General features: G+C 37.2%; 1 protein-coding gene across 1 annotated transcript in view; it reads right to left on the reverse strand.

The window, feature by feature from the left end:
• The window catches only part of LOC124858061 (partitioning defective 3 homolog), a 479,264-nt gene that overhangs the window by 276,472 nt on the left and 176,718 nt on the right, over positions 1 to 26,074 (reverse strand). The window contains exons 6-7 of the mRNA XM_047349799.1: positions 2,324 to 2,430; positions 831 to 914 (exon numbers count right to left, since the gene is read on the reverse strand). Of these exons, the coding sequence (XP_047205755.1) occupies positions 831 to 914; positions 2,324 to 2,430 (191 nt within the window). The remainder of the gene's footprint in view (positions 1 to 830; positions 915 to 2,323; positions 2,431 to 26,074) is intronic.

Genomic DNA, 26,074 nt, shown 5'->3' on the forward strand with positions numbered 1-26,074 from the left:
GAACATTTCCATGATGTCACTATCTCCCTTTGTTTTACATTTTCATATTTAAGGATCAACATTGATGCTATATGAAATAAAATATTCAGGAAGAAATCAAAACATTAGTTTCACTTTCAGTTTCAAGCAACAAGCATGCCGAAGTGGATAAATCTTTATCAGCGCAGAAAGAACATCTACATAATGAGACATGATAATAAGTAATGTTATTTTTGTGTCATTGAAATATTTGATTAACAGCTGCATAATTTCTAAAGAAGGAACACATTGACATTTTCAAAAATCCTGTGGCAGCCTAGCTTTCTGTGCATTGTATATTGTTAAATGTATAAAACGGTGATGTTGGAGAGTCATTTACCTATATACACCATTGAAACATTAGTAAGATACACAGTAGTGTGACATGGATAAAACTGCCTCCATGTTTTTCTTTAGAAACAGTGAGCTTCCAAGCTGTAGGATTCTAAACCTACAGTAGATACCAAACTTGCTTTGTACATATGTTTATTTTATGTACATATAGTATGTACATAGATATGTAAATGTTTATGTTTATATCAATTTTGATGATATTTGTTTCATGTCTGTCATTGTGTTTGTTGTTTCCTTCAATAATAAAGAAATCCCATATCAATGTGTAAATTTAAAAAAAACCCGATTCTGATTTCAACAACAGTGATAAATATGAACATGTTTCTATAGTGGGACACTCCATTGCATGAACAATGTTGACAAAATCAGCCTTAACAGATGAAACGGGAAAAAAAACACAGGCAATGAATGCATAAATAAAAATCTATAAAAAAATCTTTTTTTACTCATTTTTTTACCTAACATCTTGTGAACTGAAAGGAACTACGTGAATCCCCAGGGGCCCTCCTTCATTGGACACTTCGACCAGCTTGAGCATGCTTCTGCAGGACATTGATGGATGACAAGAATAAACCGGGAGAAGGAGACATGCATGAATAAAAATAATAGGGTGACAAGTAAATGCAGAAATGCAGAGTGTATAAAAGCAAATACAGTCTAACATGACAAAAGGTTGACAGAAATGATAGGATGCAAAATTGCTCTGCTTTGTTGGTAGGACCTGTATTGTGTTCCCTATACAAAGTCATCCATTACAAAGTCTAGCAAGTGGACCTGAGAGTCAACTAGAGATCCAAATGGAGACTCCAATTAAGTGATTAAGATCAGACTGCATAGAGAGAACAGATTAATTGAAAACATATCAAGAAAGGGAGGATGGGTTGGAGTAGAACGTTAATTTGTGCAGATAAAGATGTGAAGACAAATGAACATGAACCACCATCAATGCAGGTCTGCATGAGGTTGCTCATGAAAGAACACCTTAGCATTGATGTGTGGTAAAGTAGTCTTCCCACCAAAATTTCATGGTGTGCTCTTCCTCCTCCTACTAAATAAAAAGGCAATGCAAAATTGTTTGTTTTTACATGTACAATACCATACAAAAATATTTGCACCCCTTCAATTTTTTTCTTCCCCTGCATTTAGTCACCTCCACTACAGTGGCCAACTGGTGCAAACACGCAGGAAACAGCTTAACTCTCGCAAATACGTAAATAATGCAAAACACATAAATAAATAACAAAATTACAACAGAAAAATGTTGAATCACAATAGAGGGAAGCGAAAAACTACAACTAACAAAACAAATGCAAAAACAACAGTAAGTTAACAAAGGCTGCAAATGGAAGTGTGCTAGACTACTAGGTAGAGTCAAACTCAGTAATGTCAGATCAGACCCTTAGTAAAGACATAAATGGGATGCCCAGAAGAAACTTGGAGGGAAGAAATAAATTGTAAATTTTCCTTCATGTCTTTTTTAAACAAGTGGTCGTAATATTTTACAATGTTATAGAAAGGTAGCATAGTTACATTGGTAATATTAGAGGTCAACTCCCGCTAGTAGTTTGGCTCATTTCTGATTTGTGGAGCAAGTTTGCAGATTTTCTTAACTTGTTGATGTTTTTTCTGTTTGGAACATTTTTCCTCAGCATTTTTTTTACATGGTTGCAGGTTTTTGCTTCTCTCTATTTATTGTGATTGCAACATTTTTCTGTTGTAACATTTTTCTGTTGTATTCACTAAAATATATTGGTTGCAACGTAGCCTGTGGAAAAAGCTAAAGGGGTGTGAATACTTCTGTAACAGTTCAACAAATATGTACATGTATCTGCATGGCTCAACAACAACAGGTAGCTCATATTACGAAAAGGACTTTATAAGCTAGTGAACCAGTCCTCATTTAAAACCCTGTGTAAATGGGTGGTGGGAGTTCTGTCAGGAAGTCACTCACTCAAGACTTAACACAGGTGAACGCTCCAGTGAAGAGTCCGCCCTCCCTACAGGCTCTATCCGCTCAATTCTCCTCTCATATTTTCTTTGCTCTGCTTCCTCCTCCTCCTATAGAAAATGGAAGAAAGATATTAAAACACCATCACTACCATGCCTTCAGCTATTAATGCAAATATCTGTAGGAAATGAGTGCCCATATTCCAAATTTAAGCAGTTTGAGTATAAGGCAAATTGAGGCTTGATGCCTCTTCAGAAACACGAGCCATGAACATCGTATTGACTCTAGTAATACAGACCGCAAGTAACTGCTCAGGCTTGATCAGTTACATCTGACCTGGGGAGCTGCACCACTGCCAGTGTTTGGAGAGGTAGGATTGAGGTCTAAAGCTAAGGAAAGTGTTTATGGTAGTTGTTGACTGTTTTTCTTGAGCTCCTCATTTCAGTAACTCATCATTCTTCAGGGCCATTAGGCAGGCTGTATCTTTTACAGGCAGCCCAGACATCTGAGGACTTAACTAGGCACTAGAATGTGACAGCAGCTTCATGCTCCCCTAATGAGGGATAAAAATCTTCATTTAAGCTTTCTTTATGGGGATACTACAGATTAAGCCGTGCACTTACATGCAGTGGTGACACCTTACATGTAACAGAACTGGAAGACACATCTAATAACAGAGCTCAGTTCAACTAATCAGCTACTGAATCTCTCATCAAAAGTTAACAAGCACACTATACAGCTCAGTTTTTTTCATTTAATTTCTGTTTCTGCCTCCAGTCCGGTTAGTGACTGCACATATTTGAGTGTCTGTATCTCGGCCTGTGTGTGTGAGCTTGTCAGCATCCAGGGAGTGTGTTGTCTCCTTAAAGGGGGATTGGGGGGTGGGGTCTGCTGAAACGCTTTGTTAGCCACCGCTATTTTTTCGCCCTCACCACTCACCTTTCCCTTTTTCTTTCTTTTTTTGAAATGTCAAGCAGATCCAAATAGGTCCAGTGCCTTTTCTGCTTTCTTTATGGAAATAGATTCAACCCTTTTCATTGGCCAGGATATCTAAGCAGACACTCATAGGTGGCACAGTGAGACTCTGTATTCAATGTATTTATTATATCTGGTGGTAAGAAGAAAGGAAGGGGACATGAACATTTCATCAGCAGGGCACCTTAAATGACCTCGTCCCACCCTACCTTTCTATTTCCTTTCTCTAACTGTCTGATATGAAAATGAGTCAGCCAGTGACCCCTGCCTTTAATTACATGTCAGCTACGGCTGTGAAAGTCTGAAAGGGCCTGTTATCCACACAGCTATTTTTATTTTTTTTAAAAATTCCCCTAGCTGAAGGGGTAGATTTTATTTTTCGCCTCAAAGTAAACTTCTTATATCACCTGTGGTGATTCATACATAACGACAGGAGGATGGAGACTTAAAAGAGTAGAGAAACCACTTACAAAAGAATAAAGACAGCATGAGAAGGGCATAAAAAAGAACAAGTAAAAAGAAAAAGATGTAAAGGGTAAATAAATGCTTTAAGAGATTGTGACAAACTATAATGTTTCTATTCTGAAAAAAACTGAATTAATTAAAAATTAGGTAACAGATACCTGGGTGGATAAAGCCAAGCTAATTTGCAAAGCACTGGTAATTACTTAACTGCAACTGTAATGTTTAAGTTGACCATTTACCATTTATTTGTTGGTTTAAGAGAATATGTTGCAAGTGGTGTCTTTACATTTTTCTACATAAATGTGAAGAGAAACTAGAGAGCTACAATAATAAGGAAAAAGGTTAATGTTCTTTAGATGGGTTTTACCATGAGTTCCCTGCCTTAGAGAAGTAGTTTTGTGATCTGTTCTCATAAAAACGAACACAAAGTTTTTAAACTCATCCATGTCGTTTAAGATTCCAATGAAATACACTGAACTTTGTGGTTGTCATTTGATGAAATGTAAGATGTTTAAAGCAGGATAATAAACAAATAATAACAAAAAAAACACAAGAATCAAAGGCCAAACATCTTCACGTTCACCTTGAACAGTGGTCTTAATAAACACAACTTAACATATCTTAAATATGAAATAATGACATTTACCCTCTAAACAATAGCTACTGACCCCCTAACACTGCGAGTAAAAAAACAATTTGAAAAAGGCCCTATTGTTTGTGATCAAGGGAATGACAGACCATTTATAAATGGACCCAACCCCCTTATAGTATGTCCTTGTGTCAGTGGCAACGTTCAACCCTGAGTGACAGTAGAGGATAGACACAAGCTAAATACACATCTCTCTGCCAATTTATTCTCACTTTATGCTCTCTTGCTTCATCTCCCCATCACCCTGAATTCCCCCATCTCTAAAACCCATCCATTTCCTCCTCCCCTGAGTGCTTTTAGCACCCTGTTGATCCTTTGGTAACCATTGAAGTGGGGATGCAACATAGCTTTTCAACTCTCCTGCTGCTCTTTCCCTAGCTTGCTCTCTTGTTGTTGCATACATCTATCCCTCCTCCATGTCATTCTATCGTATTCTCATGGTGGCAAATATTCAGGGCCCTCAAGGAGGTCAGAAAGTCCATCAACTTCCTTGACAATGAAGAAAAATGTTATCAAAATCCCTCTTTCTATTGCTTGTATAAAGTCAGGGCTTTTGAAAGCCCATGGTATGTTTTGATACAAATTTACCCAGGTAATTTCAATTTCCTTACTTTCACGTGTATAATGTAAGTGTAGAACTTTATCATTTTTATGCCGTTAATTTGTCGCAAAAAGTAGTTTTAAGATATTTTCAGGTGAGACAGTAATCCTTTAAAATGTCACCTGTGTAGCCTGTTCATCAAAAATTAGCTTACTTTAAAACGTTCTTTCGAAGTTTTTGGAGCAGCAGAGCTCCAGTTATAGGCTGGTCTGGCTGCTAAGGTAAACTAAGCAAACCGGGTAGTTGCAGTGGGAGTCCCGTTACCACAGCCTTAACTCGGTCTGTTATCTTTTTATGGCAACTAAAAGTTAATATAAAGCATTTAGTAGGCATATGATAAATAACTGCAAATACCAGAATATAAAATGTAATATGTTTCACCTGACATTTTTGATATTTTAATTTAATGCAGGCATTAATGATAAACTGTTTCGCCAGAGTTCTGTATGAGAATATTTTAATGTAGTTTATGCAGACAGCTCTGCATAAGGAGAGACCATAGTTTCAGGTTTGGATGCAGTTTCCCAAAAGCTCCCAGTGATCTTTTTCACCCTCATGTCCTACCATCGTCTACTCCACTGTCTACACATCATCTACTTTATGTAAATATTTGCTTATGGTTAGAAAGTCAAGGCATAAGGTATTAAAAACATTTTTTGTAGTTCTCTTATATGAGTTTACCTGATGATAATAAAAGAAAACAAATTGTGTTTAGTAGTTATTTTAAAAGAATCATGCAGTTGCAAAGCAACAACTCTGGCCAGATTCAGGTTGGAAAAAACTTAAATGTACAACAATAATTTAAATGTTTCCTGATTATGGATCCTGTGCAACTTATGGAGTACTGGAAGGAATTAGTCAACTGTATAACTCCAACACTGCCCATCATCTATTATTTATCAGTTAAAACAAAAACTTATTTATTAGCTAACAGTCTTTTAAACGGAGTAAAAGAATAGCTTCATCTGCTGGACTGAAGGTGTACTGCGGTTTTCTTCAAAACTGCACATACGTCATCTGGCTGATTTAAATAAATCATCAGCGGCCTTTTTGAGCAATGGAAACAGAACGCACACATGTCCCTGGGATTCCTTTTACCCGGGTAAAACAAATCTTAGGGCTTTCGGTGGAAAAGGGGGAAAAAGTCAGTTCCAGCTTTGTTCAAAGGCAGACTCTGGCACTCCTGAAAAAACATGGAGTAGTCAAACCTGCCACTCATAGAGCATTAAAATTCCCTTCCCAGGTGTATAGTTGATGCTTTAATATGAAAAATAATATAGTGAGGTGGTGACTTTATGGGAAAGTAATACACCCTGTCATGATGCCACAGAACACTGAATTTCACACCATTGTTCTCAATATTCACACACACTTTGTTGAACACAATCATGTACTACAAAGACATCATTGTTTCACGAAGTCTCCTCCATTTGTTAAGGTTTAGACCAATGTAACAAGTGTTTTATAGAAACACCAGCATACATAGCAGGATAGGAAACTCTGACAGCAGCTTTAGTGGGATCTACTTCATACTCCCCATTCCATTTATCTCTCTGTATGTTTACATATGTTGCCAATCTGTGGTGTCTGCACATTAAGCATGACTTTAAAAAGTTGTACAAAAAGGGCCAAAGACATGTAAAAAAATGTGGACTCAAGTATGTTGCCCAAGGTACTGTATATGGAATATAGCCAAAAATATTAAATTAACCATGAACAATGTTGTGCCAAACAGTTGGTTTTCAGATTGTTTTTACATGCAATTTTAGAAAAAAAAAAAAAAAAAAAAAAAGCTGTAACCATAGAAACGAGAGCAAGGTGCTAAGTGCAGAATCTTGTTACCTTCAAATAGACTGGCATGTTAGAGACTGTTGAGAGAACTAAAAGGAATGAAGAGAGGTAGCAACTGTTTGGTTGGGGGAGGGGGGAGATGCCCTACACATGAGCACACCCACTCACAGTTTTTAAAAGGTTGTGGCAAAGGCAGCATTGTGCAGGAGCTGTCATCTTCTATCACCAGCTATCCTAATAAAGGCTTACTATAACAATAAATGTGTGTGTGTGTGTGTGTGTGTGTGTGTGTGTGTGTGTGTGTGTGTGTGTGTGTGTGTGTGTGAGAGCAGGTACAACATGTAACTGTGAGGAGAAATGGGTGGAGGTGCTTTCTCCTAAGCCCATATTTGACGTCTGAGGCTAACAAGGACAGGTTCAAAGGTCAGACTCAATAGTGTTGTTGAGTTCCGAGTTGGGGCCCACATTTTTGTGACAGCTTCATATGTGGAGCAGAACTCCCCGTCAGACATTTTCTCATCCACAATAACAATGGCTGGTTTATTTCCAAAGTAGCTCATACATACGCCTAACATCTAAAAATATCTAAACATGAAAAATAAAAAAATTTTTTGGTTTACTATTTGAAAAAGTCCAGAAAGTTATTTATCTGCAGAGGTAATTAGTCCTGCATTTATAAAAACAGCCGTGCCTGCAGATCAGAACTAAACCAAACTACAGAACACTGATTGTGCAAATGACATACACCCCTTATGACAACATTTAACCAGCCAAAGGGAACATTTTTACAGGTTGCTGGCAACATGTAGAAATAATGTGTTCATAGTGAGCCCATGTCTAAGAAAAACTGAAAGCTGAGGTTTTTCCTGTCGCTTAAAATGGTTAAAAAGCCTTAATAGGACCCCCAATTACTTTCGGTAAATGCAGTTGAGCTGAACACCGAATGACCTGAAAGATCAAATTAAACTTCACAGTGTCATGATGTGATGTCAGACTGAACTCCAGAATGCAGAGGGCAGCAATCAGTGGCGGTGAGTAAATTTATTTACAAGACTCAAAGGTGGCAGCAGAGGCAGGCATGAATCACGGACAGGTCTGGTAAACAGACAAGGACATGGACGGGTATAGCAGAGCAGGCTTGGCAATACCTGAGTGACAACAGAGTGAATGTTTCCGCAAGGACTAAGCAGAACCGCAGAGTATATATGGCCAAGACACTGGTGAAAACAAAGAACTGATTGTCATAAAACAGGTGGACCACATGAAGCTGATTAGAGGCGGTAGCAGGAGTGAACACAAAGCATGGCTGGAACTAAAACAGGAATACAAGGACATAATCAAACCTAAGAAACATAGCTATAACAGAACATAAACTTAAATGCACTAACAACAGAATACAAGAATCACGAGAAACTAAGCCTAAGGAAGGAACTAAAGCACACCCTGCAATATGATCAGAAACAAGATCAAAAATACAACTTGAAGAACATAATCAGAAAAGGCCCCAAACACCCTCAAATCATGACACACAGTGCTGCTGCATTGCACAATAGCATTGCCATACAAAGAAAAACCTATGGTAATAACTCCTAACAGTACCATTAAAGTTTATTTGACCTTGAGACACACTTACCAATGCTCTTCCATCTTAACTGGAGCCAGAAGCTTACTGTTTTTACTCAGGTCTTAAGAGAAGCTTTATGGTGTTGGACAGAAAGCTTTCTTACCTTAATTTGATTCCTAATGGAGTTTTCACAGGCTACCTATGTAAAAGCCATAACCAACATGTGTAACAGTCTGCTCTGAACTGTGTAGACTGCAGAAGCACTATTCTTTTTCTTATGCCAAATTAGGCCCAAATTATCTTCAGTGATTCAATTTGACCTGACAGTTGGACCCAGCAGCTAAACTTTAACATGTCAAGGGTCCTTTACCCCTTTATTGGACCCCAGTTCACTGGATTCCATCCCCATTAAGACAACCGATTCATCACAATAAATAGGTCTCAAGACATTTATTTACATTTATGTTAGCAACAGATGTGCATTATTGAAGGCTGGGTAGAGAGTTAAACTGCTTAGAGGAAGATGTGAGAGTCATAATGACCTTCAGCCTACCCACACATTCTCTAAAATGCAATTAATAACTTGTCAGCAGAGAGGCCAACAGTGCTATTTTTTAACTTTGATTTCACACTTATGAACTTAGGAATGATGGACAAAGCCACTGTTAAGGATTTTAGTATAATACACTTGTGATTTTTAGCAATCGTAACCCATAACCTTCAACACTCAAGGAATATTTCATTTGTTTAGGGAAATCAAAGACCATTCTTTGGAATAGAAACTGTAAATCATTTGGAAAATAAAAGCAGCATCACCCTGGAGTCTAACATCTAACCCTTTAAAGGTTCTAAGAAAAAAAATATAGCAGGCTGGTAAAATGTTGCTATCTTTTTAAAGGAAAAATGCCCAAAGAGCCTATCTTGACTTTTTAAAACATTGTCTTTTATATTTCCTTCCCTGAGGTGCAGCACAATTGACTGCTGACCCGGATTGGACAATTTTCAGTTTCACTAGACCTGAACCTCAACAGTATTTGGTGTGGATGTTGTTAATGAAAAAAGACAACTCAAAGTGAACATCTTTCATTATCTGTGGGGTGTTTCAAATGAAGTCAGAAGAAGAATTACCGTATTTTCCGCACTATAAGGCGCACTTAAAAACCATTAATTTTCTCAAAAAATGATAGTGCGCCTTGTAATCCGGAGCGCCCTATATATGGATCAATTGGTTAATTGGTTGATCCATACTGGTTGTACACGGCGCTCTGTCAAAATGTTTCAGTACGACTGGTAAACTACAAAGCCGCACCGCTTGCAGCATTAGGTGCTACCGTAGTCAGGGGTGTCGCCGAAGTAATAGCGGTAAACACCTGTACTCTGTTTACTCCTAGTCCAACACCACTTGTGTGTGTATAACGTTTGAATGTACTGTTGCAGGAATTGCTTGAACTATATGTGATTAGAAGCTCAGTGTGTGGCGTGTATGTTTCGTGTGTGTGTATGGAAGATGTTGACATTACTCCTCCGGACAGAGGTGGCGCTGTGTGCTGCCGTAGCTGAGAATCAAGAGTGAAGGAGTGACGTCGGTATTATTGTGTGTGTGGGGTGGGTAGAGACGGCGACTGGAGCAGCGGTGTATAAGTCTGTAAGCCCTGTGTTTTTACGTGCTGCAAAGTCATTAAAAAGAACCCCGAATCTCGTCAACAACTCAGTGTTTTGATGCTGTTTCTTCATGCTCAACTCAGCAATGTATGAGTGAGGGAGTTAACCCCGAGGAAACTAGTAACTTCGGCCCTGGAGAAAGCGTCTCCCCTGTGTCATCAGACTACGGTCAGGGGACAGAAACAGGAAAGGTTAACAGTACTAACGTTTGATTTAGTGCATCAAACTGTTTCTTTTACGTGTTTACTGAATCAGGGAAAAGTTCCCTTTCACGTTTTAACTAACGTTTGATTTCAACTTCAACTTCATAGACTCCAATGCATTCCTAACGTGCGGTTGGCTCTATTCAATAGAATTCTATGTAGAGGAAACCTTACCATGAGAGTGAATGGAGTTATCAGAACGCTGGTTTGTAGTGTATTAATAAAGTTTGACTGACTGACTTATCTGACTGTTTTGTTGACATTCTCTTTAGCACAGCTCCATCTAGTGGATGCATAATGCAACCCCAGTCAAACGTTTGACTGCAGTAGCTTCTATTCTATGCGCCTTATAATCCGGTGCGCCCTATATATGAAAAAAGTTCTAAAATAGGCCATTCATTGAAGGTGCGCCTAATGTTCCGGTGCGCCTTATAGTGCGGAAAATACGGTAAAGCTGTACCAACATGCATGGAAGTCTGTCTAACTAGCCATAGAATTTCTCTAAATCAATAGATCACAGAACTGTACATCGCTCCTTTTTTTACACTTTAGAAAGGAATGGCTTCTACCTCATAAATGTTGGACTCTGACAGAAATGTACAGGGACACACAGTTTTTTAATGCTGTTAAGAAAATAAGATAAGAGAAATGAGGCTGCATTTGCCCACATCAGCATTGAGCAGTGAGATGTGTAGGGATTAATCTAAGTCAGATCGATTCACTGGTGGACTAACATTTAGAAAAAACTATTTCCTATATCTCTTTTTACTGCTAACATTACTAATATTTACCATTTCTTCTGTTTGGGTGTGGAAACCCTGCTGGGTGGAATACATTATTCGCCAGTCCCTGTTTTATATCAAGCCTGAGCTGATCTATCAGTGACACAGCTGCATTTGCCTTTGCCTACTGTAATGTGAAATTGCACTTTAATTGAATTTGGCCAGCTAATTATGAGGCCCTAAATCAATCACCAGGTCAATAAGCAAGGCACAAAGTGGACAGAAATGCTCAAGACTTTTTTCAAACCTCATCAATAACAGCTGAAACAGGAGCAGACCACTCCTGAACTTGGGAGCCGGAGGTTCAAACAGGGAAGGAACGACAACAAATTAAGTTATCATCAACAGTGACTATCCAGACCACTTAGATGTGACCGGTCTAAATACTGCTTTCGAATAGTATAGAAATGTTTAAAATACACAAAAGAGTAATTTTTTTTTTTTGTTATTGATGGTGGCACTACTGTTTCACTTGTTTTTCAGATCCAGAGCAATACGTTTATGTTTTTTGTTTTGTCTTCTGGCTTTGTTGACAGGAGGTAATTGTGAACAGCCAATCCTGAAGGATGAGTGCGCGGCCCCACTGAGGTGGTGGTCCCAGCTGAATCCAGTGTCTTTAACTATGCATTAAAAGGAGCTCTGTGGTGCTTTTTGCAGATTAATCATCATTTTGAACTTATTAAGTGGGCGGACAGTCTGCTTTCCATTGCTCCAAACATTTAATCCATCTTTCAAACTGTGAAGGTCAGTCACTGAACGCTACCCCTGTTGAAATAATAGCAGTTGTGTGAATTTAAATGAAGGCGCCCGTGGATCTGAATCCCATTGCAATCAAATGCAATTTCTTCTTTTAATTATTTTTAGTAGCCGCTCTTGCAATTATGTGAGTCAGAATCATGCTGATTTATTGAGTTGCACAGGGCGCTGCCAACAAACTATACTTCTTACACTGCCAAATTTCCATTTAAAGCACTTCATACAACAGTTACTTCACCTAAAGGGCTTAGCAGGCAATAAAGGAAAGATGAGGGTAGAATCAACCCTTTCCTGAAGGACGTTTATATATAGTGACCAAAAATCGTAGATATGCTTAAAATTAACCAAAAATAAATTAATAAGCAGAATGACTGTCGATGAGTTTGAGCAATGAAAAATTTTGCAAAAACTAAAGATTTAGTACATGCTGAAAAAGGTTATAACAAAAGGTAAATGTTCTACTCTACACGTCAGCCATTGTTTGCTGCCTTGTTTGAGCAGGTGTAGAGGGTCCTGAATAAGGGCTCATCTGCAGCATCATGGGAGTAGAGTGGTGTGAGGTTGTGAGGGGGTGGGGAGCGTTTTCCATTTCATTTTAATTGGACGCTAAAATTCTTGGATAAAGGGGAGGCAGAAAGCCATTTGGCTGAATCTTTCTTCCAAACCAAGCCTAAGTGAGGAAGCCTGTGTGGAGATAGGGGGGTCTTATGAGGCCCTGTAATGAACAGAGATCCCAAAAGGCACCAGTATGGTCACAGTAATTTTACAGACCCAAGAGAGATGAGTGGACTCAGGATTGGTGGCAGGAGCAGCTGCTTCAGTACAAAAGGAAAATGGAAAGAAAGGAGAATAAAGAGGGAAGCAGGGTTAGAGGTTGATAGTACACTAAAAGCAAAAACGATTTATTTATATGTTCACCAGCTCTGAATGCAAAGACAGTAAGATGGGACAAGAAACCAAGTGGTTCAAAGATTAAGCCTGTTAGACCTGATGAAAATTTAGTTGCTGAGCACAACAAGTGATTAGAGGACTGCTTGGATGTAGTTTTTGGTAGGCTATAATATTTCAATGGATGTGCATTAAAACAATTATTTCCAACCATATCTTTGGCCACTAAATGGGCTTTCACTGTCCATTATGCCCACAAATTATCTCAGGTTTTCTGACCAAGATCAGAAAGCTCAGGGAGAGAGTTGAGGAGATTGCAATTACGCAAAACAAAGAAAGTGTGTTATCTGGGGGCTTCTTCTATGCAATCTGATCTTCAGTTCCTTCCATAGATTTTTAGTTGAATTGCAGTCAGATGATACTGTGGAGCATTCAGCAGCTGTATTTACTTTCTCTGAAACCAACTGAGACTTTCTGTTACTCGCTGGATGCGATCAGTCTCGCTGCAGATTGCACCCCGATTTTAGTGAAGAATGTCCTAGTACATTTTTTTATGTATTCTTCCTTCAGTTGTGTGAAGTCTGCCAGAATCATATACTAAAAGACAGCTCCACGCTATGATGCTCTCACTGCCAAACTTAATATCTGTATGGTGTTTTGCTGGAGCAAAGTGCAGTGCTGTTTCTCTTCATATTATGTGTGCAGTAGCATTCAAATAATTCAGTTTAAATCTTATCTGACCAGATTATATTCTACTAATAAATTCTACTAATAAAATGGACTTGTCCAAATGTCCAACTGAATACATTTAGGCCATCATGGTTGAGTGGATTTTATATTGTTTTAAAGGGAAAATTGTTTCTGCTATTTCAAGATCTTGGTCATTGTCTTTTTACGGTAAAACAATGTTCTTTCCAATCCCAACTTTTGGTTCTAATGGTTTTTCCATGGAACATTAAGAAATTTTAAAGTGCATCTGTAACCAGAGCAATTAATATGTTTTCAAAGTTGATGAAATGAAGAGGACTCTTTTCTTTTACCCATTATGACATGCTTCTTAAGACTTTGGTAATGAGAAACCTTTTTATAGGCAGTCAATTAGAACTAAACCAGCCTGCATTAACTGGTGCTCATAAAAAGAAGAACTGCATTCTAAATATTGATCGATTTCAGCCAGATTTTTGAATTTCTAAGCCTTTTCTTTAGATGTTTATTAGTAAAGACTTGTTTTTATTTCATTGTATGCATATATTATTTAAGTTGTTCCCAACATGTGACTTAAAATTGCTGCTATTAAAAAAATGTTTCCTAAAAAACAAGAACACTGACATGTTTGATATTTCTCACGGAACTTATATTGCCATACAAGTTAATAATTCAACCAATCACATGTCAACATTACCTGCATTCTCACTCCTCAAATGCTACATATGTATACATCAACAGATAAACTGCTGAATGGCTGTAAGCTCTACCTTTTTAAATGGAAAATAATGTAAATACAGTTGTAGCTGAAATTGGGAATGCATGAAGAAATAACAGATATTGCTGTGATAAAGTCCAGCAGGGATGTTGTTCAACAACTTCAACTTCCACAGCCTGTGAACTTCCATCCTATAAGGAGACAATTTCTATGGTAAACTGCTCAGCAGGGAAAACCATGCCATACCAGAAATCGACTTGCTTGGCTTCCATTCTGGAAAAAACTTTCTGGAACTTCAATGGAAAAACACTTCCAGACTTACAAACTTTTTCAGGTTGGCTTCATCGTTGTTTAAAAAATCATGTCAAAGTGGAATCTGTACAATGTGGTTCTTTAAACCATAGGTCTGATTAAATAAATTTAAGATGCACCAATCAGAGATTTGTGATCGATTAATGATCACCGATATTTGACAAACTTGTCCTGCCAGTACCAGTATCATCCGATCCCCTTTAGAAGCTTTCTTATAAGAAGATTAAAGAACTGCATTTAAAATATACTTCCTATATATACATCTAATAGCAGTGTTTTACAGTCATGGTAAAACAGGATTTTATTAACTGAAAAAGAAAGGAAAAAGTTACAGAGTCTCTCTTCTCTAATGTTACGAATCAAAACAATTAGCATAGCTACCATTAGTAACTGTAAACATCAGTCTCATGTGCATTCTTTAGAAAAAGTAGCCTTTGAGATAACACAGATAAGGATCTAATGGCAGCAAACATTTCCAAATCCAGGATGTTGCACTACAAAGGATGAAAGCACAGAAGAATGAAACAAAGCTACTTCCTGTACTCCATTCAGCCTTCCTGTTATCTGCTGAATGTCTCGCTCTCGCAGACTTGATGAACCACGGGCATGTCTCACTGAGTTTTGTAGAATAAAAAAAATTCATTTTTAATTAGCTTCTAAAATATCTCTGCCCTGTGACTTCATTTAACATACCTGACTAAATCTAGAAAGAGCTAACTTTGAGTATTCACTCAGAGAGTTAAATCATTCACTCAGTGGAAAAACAATCAGATGTTTGAGTTTCCAATCAGTCGTTGAGGGCTGATGCAAAGTTGGTCGATTCCGATCACCAGCTGATTTTTCAGTTCATCTCTAATACTTTTAGTACCTGGTAAGGACCAGAACATTTATACATTAAAAGCCTAGAATTGACAGTGGGTGTGCTTTCCTTTTACAATGACTGTAAATTAATGTAGAGACTATTTTCTCTGCCCTGTGTGTAACAAATACACAGCCTTAAACTGAGGTCTAGTGTGTCATATAAGCTACAAAAGTGTACATTTTCAACATAATTAAAGAGAAAGTAAAACTGACCAAGCTGTACAAGAAAATCTGACAGCCAATATAAATAGAATGCAGTACATGGGAATAAATAATATAAAACTACCTTCTATGCAAAAATTTGGAACTTCAAACCAACACTTAACACTATGTGCAAATCAGGAAAGTATAACAACACAGCACAAAGATCCTTAAGGTTTAGTATTCCTCCCTATAGCTCTAAAATAAAACTTTCTTTTTATACAGGTTTCCATTTGACTCTTACTACTATGATTTTTTTGGCCAATTCCAACAAAATGACTCCTTGGCACAGATAGAAAGGTGCACTACTCCTATGTGTACTCCTACTCCTGTGTGGCGGAAAAAAGTGGATGTTTACTGTTGGCCAGTGCCTTATTATGTTCGTTCTGCAACCTAAAAGCATTGGCCTGCAAATGGGACCGTTAAAAACAGTGAGAAAAGTCTTCTGTGACAATAGAACTCATTATGGTGGAGTGAACTCATTTGGCTCTCTACACAGAGCTGGCCCCCATCCTTGCAATGTGAGAAATTGGACATCGTTGATCACAGACTACTGCCCTGTTCATCACTTTCTAGTATTAAAGAACAAAAATGTATTTTCAGCATCAAAGAAGTTACCATACATTGCATTAACCTCTGCATACAGACTCATATTTGTGTTAGTCGAGCTTAAGTGCACATAGGTTTGATATAGAAAACTTAGATCATGGAATCACGAACAGGATCGAAATCCTGTCAGGCACTGATCACTAATCTACAGAACAAACTAAACGAGGGTTACCATTTTATTTCAACTTAAGGATGAGCATGAAGCTTTCTTTCCCAGCTTTGTTCTATGCTGCCCATGCTGGTTTGGCTTCAGGCTGGGGCCTCGCTCTATTCCCTGAAGTCATTATTGTCTTCAACTAAGGTGCCCCTGCACCCTGTGATTTGTGGGTAATGAGCTGGCTCCCCCCTGCCTGTGTTCAATTATTCTCATTGAGAAAGTGATTTCTCACTCCACAGAGCAAAACGGAGAAGGCAAATGCATAAACTCTAAGCAAGAATCAAGAATGAACATGTTCACAGTCAGCTTTGCTGAGAGGTGTAGTCACCCAGATGATGCAAATTATGTAGACAAAGGTTACAAGGATAAAACAACAGAATAATGACAAACTCTCTAGATTCAGATGGAAAATTACTTCTCTCAAGTTCAGAAATGTTGAATGTTGCCAAGTCGTCATAAATGCTTTGTAAGAGGTTGTCAAATAATTAAGAAAGGGGATGGGTATTCAAGGGCAGCTAACACTTGGATGATGGATGGATGGATGGATGGATGGATGGAAGAATGGATGCATCCTTTAGACAATGTGACTCAAAATAAAGCCTTGAAAAATGTTTTTTTCCATATTGCATTTCATACTTTTCAGTGCTATTTCAGACTATGAGGAACCCCGGGTCAGTGAGGTTCTCACTCGCTTAAAAACTTGTGCTCACAGTGAGCATTTAGCACTGATGACCAACCAGGAATAAAGAGCATTTGTGAGTATTTTTTCATGGATGGATGGATGGACAGACAGACAGACAGACAGACGGACAAATTTCCATCACTGCAGGTGTATAAAGTTTGGTTCTGGAAAAACCTGACTGGCCTGCACAGAGTCCTGACCTCAACCTTGAACACCTTTGGGATGAATTAGAGCCGAGGCTTCAATTCTGCTTTTCTCATCAAACTGTTAACCCAACCCTAAACCTTGTGGAAGATGTCTACAGAATAGCTAAAGTTGCTATGGCTGGCAACTTTGGGTCCATCAACAAAATGGACCTTATAGAATAAGAATAGGATGTCATCAAGTTCATGTACATGTAAAAGTGGACATACAAATATTTTTAGCAATATAGTGTATTTGCACAACTTACAGATTTTGATGGTAGAATTGTGACAAAGGACAAGGTTGTTCCCAATTCAAAAATGTCTAACCAGTTTCCTGTTCAAAGTTGTTAAGTGGACAACACATTAGTTGTACAGATTTCAAGAAACTGTAAAAGAAAAGAAAAAAAAAACATTTGTTCTTTAGAAAGGACCGAAGGGTTTATGAAGCTTCGTAGTAGAACCAGATAAAAATAACCGTCATTAGTCTCTTTTCAAATAAGCCAATTCCCTTTTCTGAGTAGAACAGCAATTTCTCACATTGTCCTTATCTAGGTATAAATTGCTGTGGTTTTAATGTCCATGTGCTTGTGCCTAAAGTTTTCATGGAGTTCTATCATACCTGGTTTATGCGTACATAATTAGTGTTTCTGCTGCTTGATGGTTAGTACTTATATTTGTTCTTTAATAATGTATTCATTTCTTGCTCAACCACTGGTGAACAGTACCTGTTCCCATCTTAATCTGAACTTTAAAAACACAATACAACACATGCAAAATTTAGAGCTGCTGCAGGCGTTCTGAAGAAACTATGATAATATCTAAAGTCTGTTAAGGCAGATATTTTAGGTTTTTGTTTTTATTTAAAAGTGACTGTCAATTAGATTTATCTCAGTGTTTGTCTCACTTTGGTTCTCTATAAAATAATTAAAATCCATTTCACAGACTGGGTAAAAAGAAAACTCTGTAAACACCAACGGTCCTGCTTGGAAAGTGGATATGCTAATGTGACTGTAGTAGGTCAGACTTTAAAGTGAGACATGCTTACAATAGCTAAATGTTACATAAAAGCAGGGCATGATCAAACATGAAAATAACATGTTTGTGTAACCAGATTTATAGAGCCTGATGTGTGTGAATGCATTAAAGATCATTGAAAGCACATATGTATTATGGAGGCACCTGGTTATTCTGTGGGTTGTCTTGCCATGTGAGTCTTGAGTGACTCAGACCCTCTGGTACGAATGTCCCAGCAACAACTTATAAACCAGTGAGTCTCCACACCAGACAGTTAGACCTGCGGTTGAATTATGGATGAAAGTTGTCTTCTTTTCAGGCACTTTGGTTCACATATTTTTTCTATTTGGGATTTAAATATATTTGAGATAAAGTCAAAAACTACTATTTTTGCATATTTGTCACATTTAATGCTACAGATCATCAAAAATGTTTTATAATTGACAAAGATAAACTGAGTAAATACACAATGCTATTTAAAGTGATGATATTTTGTTTTTATTAAGGGGAACAAAACTATCTCAATCAATAACCTGATGTGAAACAATAATTGGCTCCTGAATGTAATAAATGGTGGGTGGCCACAACTTTCATCAAGCGCCTGGTACATCAGGCATAACTATTGTGTTTGGCCCACTCTTCTTTACAAAATTAATTCAACCATACTGGAGGGTTGTTGAGCATCCTATTTAGGAAGGTTGAACAAATTGTTTAAGGTTATGCCAGAGAATCACAATGAGATCTTAGCCTCTTAAAGATCTTTCTTTGGAAAATCCTGAGGCATATTGATGGCTGCGGGCAGGAAGGATCTCCTGTAGCGGTCTGTCTTACAACAGATTTGAAGAAGTCATAATCACAGTCAATTTATCATTAAACAAGTGGGGTAATTTATTTTTCCCAAAGTGCTGCGCTGGTTTGGACATGTGTTTACCTTAATAAATGTATAAAGTGTTTTGTATCTACTGAGGTCATCTTTGATATTAAAATCCGTTTGATGATCTGAAACGTTTAGGTTAGAGATGATGCAAAAAAAGATGAAATCAGTAAGGGAAAAATACTTTTCCACAGCCCTGTACTTTCAAGTCACTAATTGTGTGGAAAAATGAGATCAGAAGTCATACAGGAATCATCTGCCAACTAAAAGATAATTGTTGCTTTGACTTGATTTGCATGCAGGGTTTTACAGTTGAAAGAGCTTGTCAATGAAAACATTGGCTTCCTGAAAAAATTCACAACCTCCTCTATCTAATCCTGCAAACATCCAGGACCTATCTGACCTCATGTCACCTTGAAGGAAAAATAGGAAAGCAAGTCCAGAAATACTAGAAGCTCCTCTCTGACATCGAAGCCAGAACACCATGGCAAAAGTGACTGCACTTGCCTTGCATGCAATAAACCCCTGCTCCTCAACAAACTTTGTCCAAGTCTGAATGGGACATAAAGGTAGAGATGCATTCAGGCAACAGTGTAGAGAGACTGTAACAGCTAAACAGAGACAAACATAAGGAAAGTCTTGCAGGCGTGCAGGGAGGTTAATCCCAACTTATGTCCCTGTGCTCAGCTGCTCTGACACTGCCTGGGGCTTGCCTCAGGGCCTCCACACACAGTGGGCTTTGGCAAAAATCAAGTGTAGGGAATAAACTGAGTTCACTTACAAACAACAGCAATTACACATAAATACTTATATCCCCACCTCGTTGCTGAAAAGTTTTTCAAACATTTTATTTGGAATTTTTTCACCTTAACATCAGTTAAGATATTTTAAATAAAGCAACATAAACAATTTAAAGTTGGCTTATTTTGGTTCTTTTAACAGGTAAGTTTGCTGTATTAGTGGTGACATTCAAGATTAATTAAAACTGATATCTAGAAGGCAATTTATGGCATGGTGTTTAATATTTTACTATATTTTTACTACTATTAGTATTTCCGATTTTTAGCGACGAGTAAAAACAAAGTGAAAAACAATCTTTTACCAACCGATAAAAGAAATTCCAGCTCTTCTGCAAGGCTTAACCTTACAAAGAAGGTAAAGAAACTGATAAAATTATTGACAATATTTACAAGACATTTACAATATTTACAAGAATCCTTTAAATCTATCTGGTAGGGAGATGATATGAAAATATAAAAGGGAATAACTGTCACCACAATTTTCCTCACTTTATTACTCCACCTTCAGGCTGAGCAGACTTACCTTTTTTAGCATCTTGGCTCAGTGTTTAACCTAGGCTGCTTATCACTTTGGGTTCACCTTAAACCGTCAGACAAGATGCCTCATTAAACAACAAAGTGAGGGATGCACTCCCGACAGTTGGAGGCTTGATCAAAGATCTGTAATCATCTCTTTGATCAAGCCACTCTGACATGTTTTGACACTCTTATGTAACTTTAATTTGTGCTCTCACTGGATGTGTTTTATTTCATACCATTTTTTAATGATAATTACCACCTGACACATAATGTTGAGAAGCAATAACTCAACAACTAAAGCATCTTTCAATATTATTCATACCCCTTGAAATGTTTTGCATTGTGTCATATAACAAACAAACTTAGTTGTATTGGGATTTTATGTGATAGACCACCATAAAATAGTTAAAAGAAGGACACTATTCCAAACCAATTCTGAAAAGTGAAGCATCATTTGTAATCACCCCCCTTTGCTCTAATACCTCTAAATAGCATACATTGTAATATTTGGTTTTGCAGGGCACTGTATCACCAAGAAAATGTAGCCACATTACATTGAGAAGTTACTTGAAAACTTGCAAATGTGAAATTTTAAACTTAAAATTAAAACTATAAATATAACTTAAACATATTCCCAGTGATTTCTGTCTATTAGCTGTTGACTGGTTTAAATCCCACCGATGGACAGCTGTTGTCAATCCAGACTCTGGTGCAGCTCTTGATAATGGCCTCCAGTTCCTCACCAGGGCCGCAAAATAACACAGTAGAGAGCCACTCAACCAGATCAAAATGTGGGTGTGTGAGGAAGTGTGTGTGTCTATGTTGAGCAGGAAGGCCCATTAACATTCATCAGTGGGATAATAGACCAGCATTAACATCAGCTGTTTATATGAAAAATAACTTATAAGGCCTTGGTGTATATAAGCTGATAAAGCATGCTCTGCTCCACGCCACATTTGGCAGCATGTGTGTGTGTGTGTGTGTGTTCCTGTCTTGGCATCACAGTGAGAACCATTTTCCCGATTTCACCATCAAATTGAGGACCGTTTGTACCAAAGTGAGGACATTTTGCTGGTCCTCACGACCTATTTTGCTAACGGTTAGATTTAGGACTAAGGTGTGAATTAACTTTAGGTTAAAGTTGGTGTTAGGCATGCACTGGTAATGGTTAGGTTTAGGTGAGTTTAGTGTCAGGGTTAGGGCATAGAAAGGGTTGCTACATGTAACAAAACAAGAGTGTGTGTGTGTGTGTGTGTGTGTGTGTGTGTGTGTGTGTGTGTGTGTGTGTGTGCGAGCATGTGCAAGCGTGCTAGGGTAAAAAGGGATTTAGGAGGTGGTGCTTATGAAATCTCTGAAGGCAGCATCTGACACTGAAATGAATTTATTGATTGGCTAATAGCCAAATTTAACCACAGGGTGGATGGCCTTGTGTTAATGGTGTGTACCAAGGCTTCTACACAAAAAAGAGGGCAAAATCAAAAAAAATTAAACAAAACATGATTTGGGATCTGAAGTAAAACTCTTGTTTTTTTTCTTCATATTTAATTAACCAAGAATTACATTAGGATTAATATCTCTTTTTCAAGATATACAGGTCCTTCTCAAAATATTAGCATATTGTGATAAAGTTCATTATTTTCCATAATGTCATGATGAAAATTTAACATTCATATATTTTAGATTCATTGCACACTAACTGAAATATTTCAGGTCTTTTATTGTCTTATTACGGATGATTTTGGCATACAGCTCATGAAAACCCAAAATTCCTATCTCACAAAATTAGCAAAATCAAAATCATCCATATTAAGACAATAAAAGACCTGAAATATTTCAGTTAGTGTGCAATGAATCTAAAATATATGAATGTTAAATTTTCATCATTACATTATGGAAAATAATGAACTTTATCACAATATGCTAATATTTTGAGAAGGACCTGTATTTAAAAAAGGAACATCTTTACAAGTTAAAGTCCGACATCAAAATAAATGAACTTATAGAGGTACAATGTACAGCTTAAGAGTAGCAGTGGCACTGTTCAGTGAAAGAAGTCCTTAAAACTGCTTTCAACTCTTCCAGAGGGACAAAGGGATTAAGCTTTGATGTAGTCTGAAGATTATTCCACCACAAAGCTGAACAGTAATAAAATACAGTTCTACCATGTTCAGAAAATAGTCCCTTCAGTCCCTTCATATTAACCTTCAGCTTTTTTACTAAATGCTTAAAATGTGTTCTATCTGAAAGGAAACCATCCTAATGCCACAAAACCCATACCAACATCACTGAACAGAATTAAGTGGCCTGGACAGATTAACAAATAAGCAAAATGTATTTTCCTGTATAAAGCCTTCACTCCATCATTCATTACCAACATAGCTGCTTTTATCGTAATATGACCTTATGACTTGACCTAAAGCCAGACTCATTTTCAGTTAAGATGTTATTGCCAACTTGCTGTTTATTGTGCCGAGTTAAAAGTGTTGTAATTCCAACTACTCCTGCAACTAATAGCATGTGACTCTGACCTCTATGCAGAAAGTTGCTATTGTTATGTCAGCCTATGAGCCTTTAGGGACCCTACATAAAACCAAGAGAAGAAACTGAGGTTAAGCATGATCAAATGCTGCAAACGAGCTGTTTCTCACACTTTAGCTATGAAACTACAAGGACTGATTAAAAAGAGTAGCAAAAAGTTACAGAACGACTCAGTGAAATGGTAAAGATATATAAAGCTAAAGAAAAGAGATGATTAGGAGCTGATGGAACAGCATGCAAAAGCCCACATATAGATTAACAAGCAACATTCTGAGTTTCAACTGTTTCATTGGAAAAAACAGAAATAAGTTTAACACTCTCTTTGTTTTCTTAGTTTTTTTCTTGCTATTTTTACTTGTGAAGCGTAATGAAAAATTAGAGGATACACATAATCCACAACAAACAAAGAACTGCTAATTGGGGTGTTTTTTTTTTCCCTAAAACCTTGATATATATGAATGTGTATCAATGATTTTGTGTGTGTAGACTCATTATCTCTGCCAGTTCTGTAGCACAGATCACAGTTCTTTTTAATTAACCCGTGGAGTTTCTATTTATCTCACAATCCTATGCGGCTGTGCTGCATGCCAGCCCAACAGACGGGGAGAGAAGGCAGCCACAAACCTTAGCTACAGTAAGTGAAAATAGATGCCACTTACAAACATCAACTTTCACTTTTAATGAGCAGATTTGTGTTTAGTGACTCATCTTAGTCTTGCAGCTGTCGGATTACAAACAGCCAGCAAAAAGAATAGTCACCATGTGGAAGCCTGCATTCAAGCTGTGGTATTCCTGCTGTTATTCATTAAATATTTACATAAGTCTGCTGGTATAACCTCTGCTCTGAAATAATAATCTTTAATATTTATAACCACATATTTGTTAAGGTGTTTTAGGCCAGAACCTTAATCTTGGATTAGCATGACGTCAAACTTCTGAGGAAAATACATGTTTTTAGATTTTGTATGGGAAGTGTTCACTGCAGCTGGTCTTGAAGTTACTGCAATCAAAATTATATAAAACTGATGTCAAAATCTATGCACTCATTCATTCATTCATTCACTACCTCTGTTTCAGAGTCACTTGTTAAGAAAAATTTAGCCACTTAGAAGATCCAATACATTCATATTGTAAGGCTGACAGCTATTTCCAGAATCCATATATCACTATGTTTTTTATACTCCCATAGATCTTCACATTAATTTGAGTGGCTAGTTAGAAAACCTTATTCAGTTTAATATTTTTATATTACTGAATGACACACTCAGTCCTTGTGCCCTGAACTGTTCCTCTTTTCCTTAACAGTGTGCTAAGAGGCTGTTTGCAGGAAAATACAGATATAAAAATAAATTGGATTCAAATTAAGTCAGTAACTACTGGCAGCTGCTTATTGTTTACCACGGCAACATGAGAGAGGTGTAGCCAATTATATATAAGAATGAAACGTATGAAATATGAGAAAGGAGTCCCTGTAAAACAACGACAAAATAAGTATTGAGCGGACATTTTAAACCATCTTTAGTGTTTGATATTAGCGATTATCACGTTCAGTAAACAATAGTACCTGTAAAGAGAGGTCTCTGTGTGTATCTACTAAAGAAAGTACACCCTTACTGTAACTGTGATATTTTTTAAAAGACTGTCAACATTTTCAAATCCAGCATGTTCCACAACAGACAGAAAGTAAAACCCTGAAAGAATAAAATAGAGAAACCTTACTTTACAAATACACTACAACATACATAGAAAATGTGTATTATTTGCCTTCAACCAGCACACCCAATCGATTGTAATAACTTATTCAGACAAACAATCTAAAAGTATATCTCTAAGCAAAATATTTTACATTTATATTTACTGATTTCAACTGTTGCTTAACAATGTTTAAACCAATCTTGCAGAGAAAATAGATGTAAGAGATACACATACACAGCTTTAATTTTAACACATTTTCCATTGTCATAATAGTTAAACCTGTTTTATATTTAATATATCAATGAAACATTTTTCACGTTAACTGTCTTTACTTCTTCAACTGATTCTACAGTTACTCATCTTCCAACATCCTATTCTTGACTTTTCCTAATCTTTCTATACAAGTCAAAGCAGGTACCCAATACTGAAGAGTAAGAGCCTGACACACGAACTGGGGGATATCTTCTTCTCTTCAAGCTCAGCACTTTAACACCTCCCAAGGTCATTTCTGCTCTCCCTGCTGAGAGGCTCTGTCACTTTTAATAACTTTTAAAGGAAGCATATTTTCTCTCCTTTGACAGATTGAGGAGTAGAGGGACCAGTCGCAGGCTGACTCAATCATAAAGTACCAACAGAGCGAGAAGGTGCGAAGTGAGGAGACAAGCCTGCAATCACTAACGCTTTTACACTGTTACTCCATGAAATGTATCACCACATAGAAAAAAAGTGGGAAGTCTGTCAGTCACTGACTGTTTCAAGTTGGACAGTGAGCTGACATTGCACCTAGATTTCACAACAGTAAAAGTAATTCACTATAAAAAATATCTGAGTTTTGCTGCTCAATTAATGTGTTCATTGAAATTTTGACTGCCATTATGCATGCATATCAAGAGAGAAAATACATTAAAATTAATTTTTTCTTTTCATATTTTAGGAATTGCTTTTAAAAAAATGTTTGCTAGATTATACTTAAAATATCAACATAGAAAAGTGTGGAGAGTTATGATATCTTAAAGTTAACAAAAAAGTGTAACTATACATTTAAAGATATGAAAAACAATGTTAGAAAGCACATTTAGTAGCAAATGCTGCATATCCTTTTTGGGTCTGGTTTTGGCTACTTTAGGTAAATGGTATGGTGGGTCTGGTTGCCTCAGAGTGTCTGTGGTAGATTTGTCTACAAGCTCCTACTGCATTTAATGGCACAATAAGTCATATCTAGTTCAGGCAGGAGACAGCAATTATAAAAAGACACGATTACGAAGGACAGAGGACTGCTTGAATGTTTACAATTCTACAGGAAATGTTCTGATTTGAAGCAGGCCAGTAATTTAATGTCATTTACAGAATATGTGTGCTTTCCTCTTCCTGCTAAATATTTTTCTAACTCCTTTAACATTACGGAATTGAAGGCCAGACAAGAACTTTCAAGCCAGACCCATTATTGCTTTGTCTTTACCAAAACAGTTACATGATGCAACATTTTGGTACGGCAAACTAATTAATACTTTGTTTATGGATAGGCAACAACAATGTGATTTAGTGAAA

Source organism: Girardinichthys multiradiatus, chromosome 21, assembly GCF_021462225.1.
Source record: "Girardinichthys multiradiatus isolate DD_20200921_A chromosome 21, DD_fGirMul_XY1, whole genome shotgun sequence".
Classification (NCBI taxonomy): Eukaryota; Metazoa; Chordata; class Actinopteri; order Cyprinodontiformes; family Goodeidae; genus Girardinichthys; species Girardinichthys multiradiatus.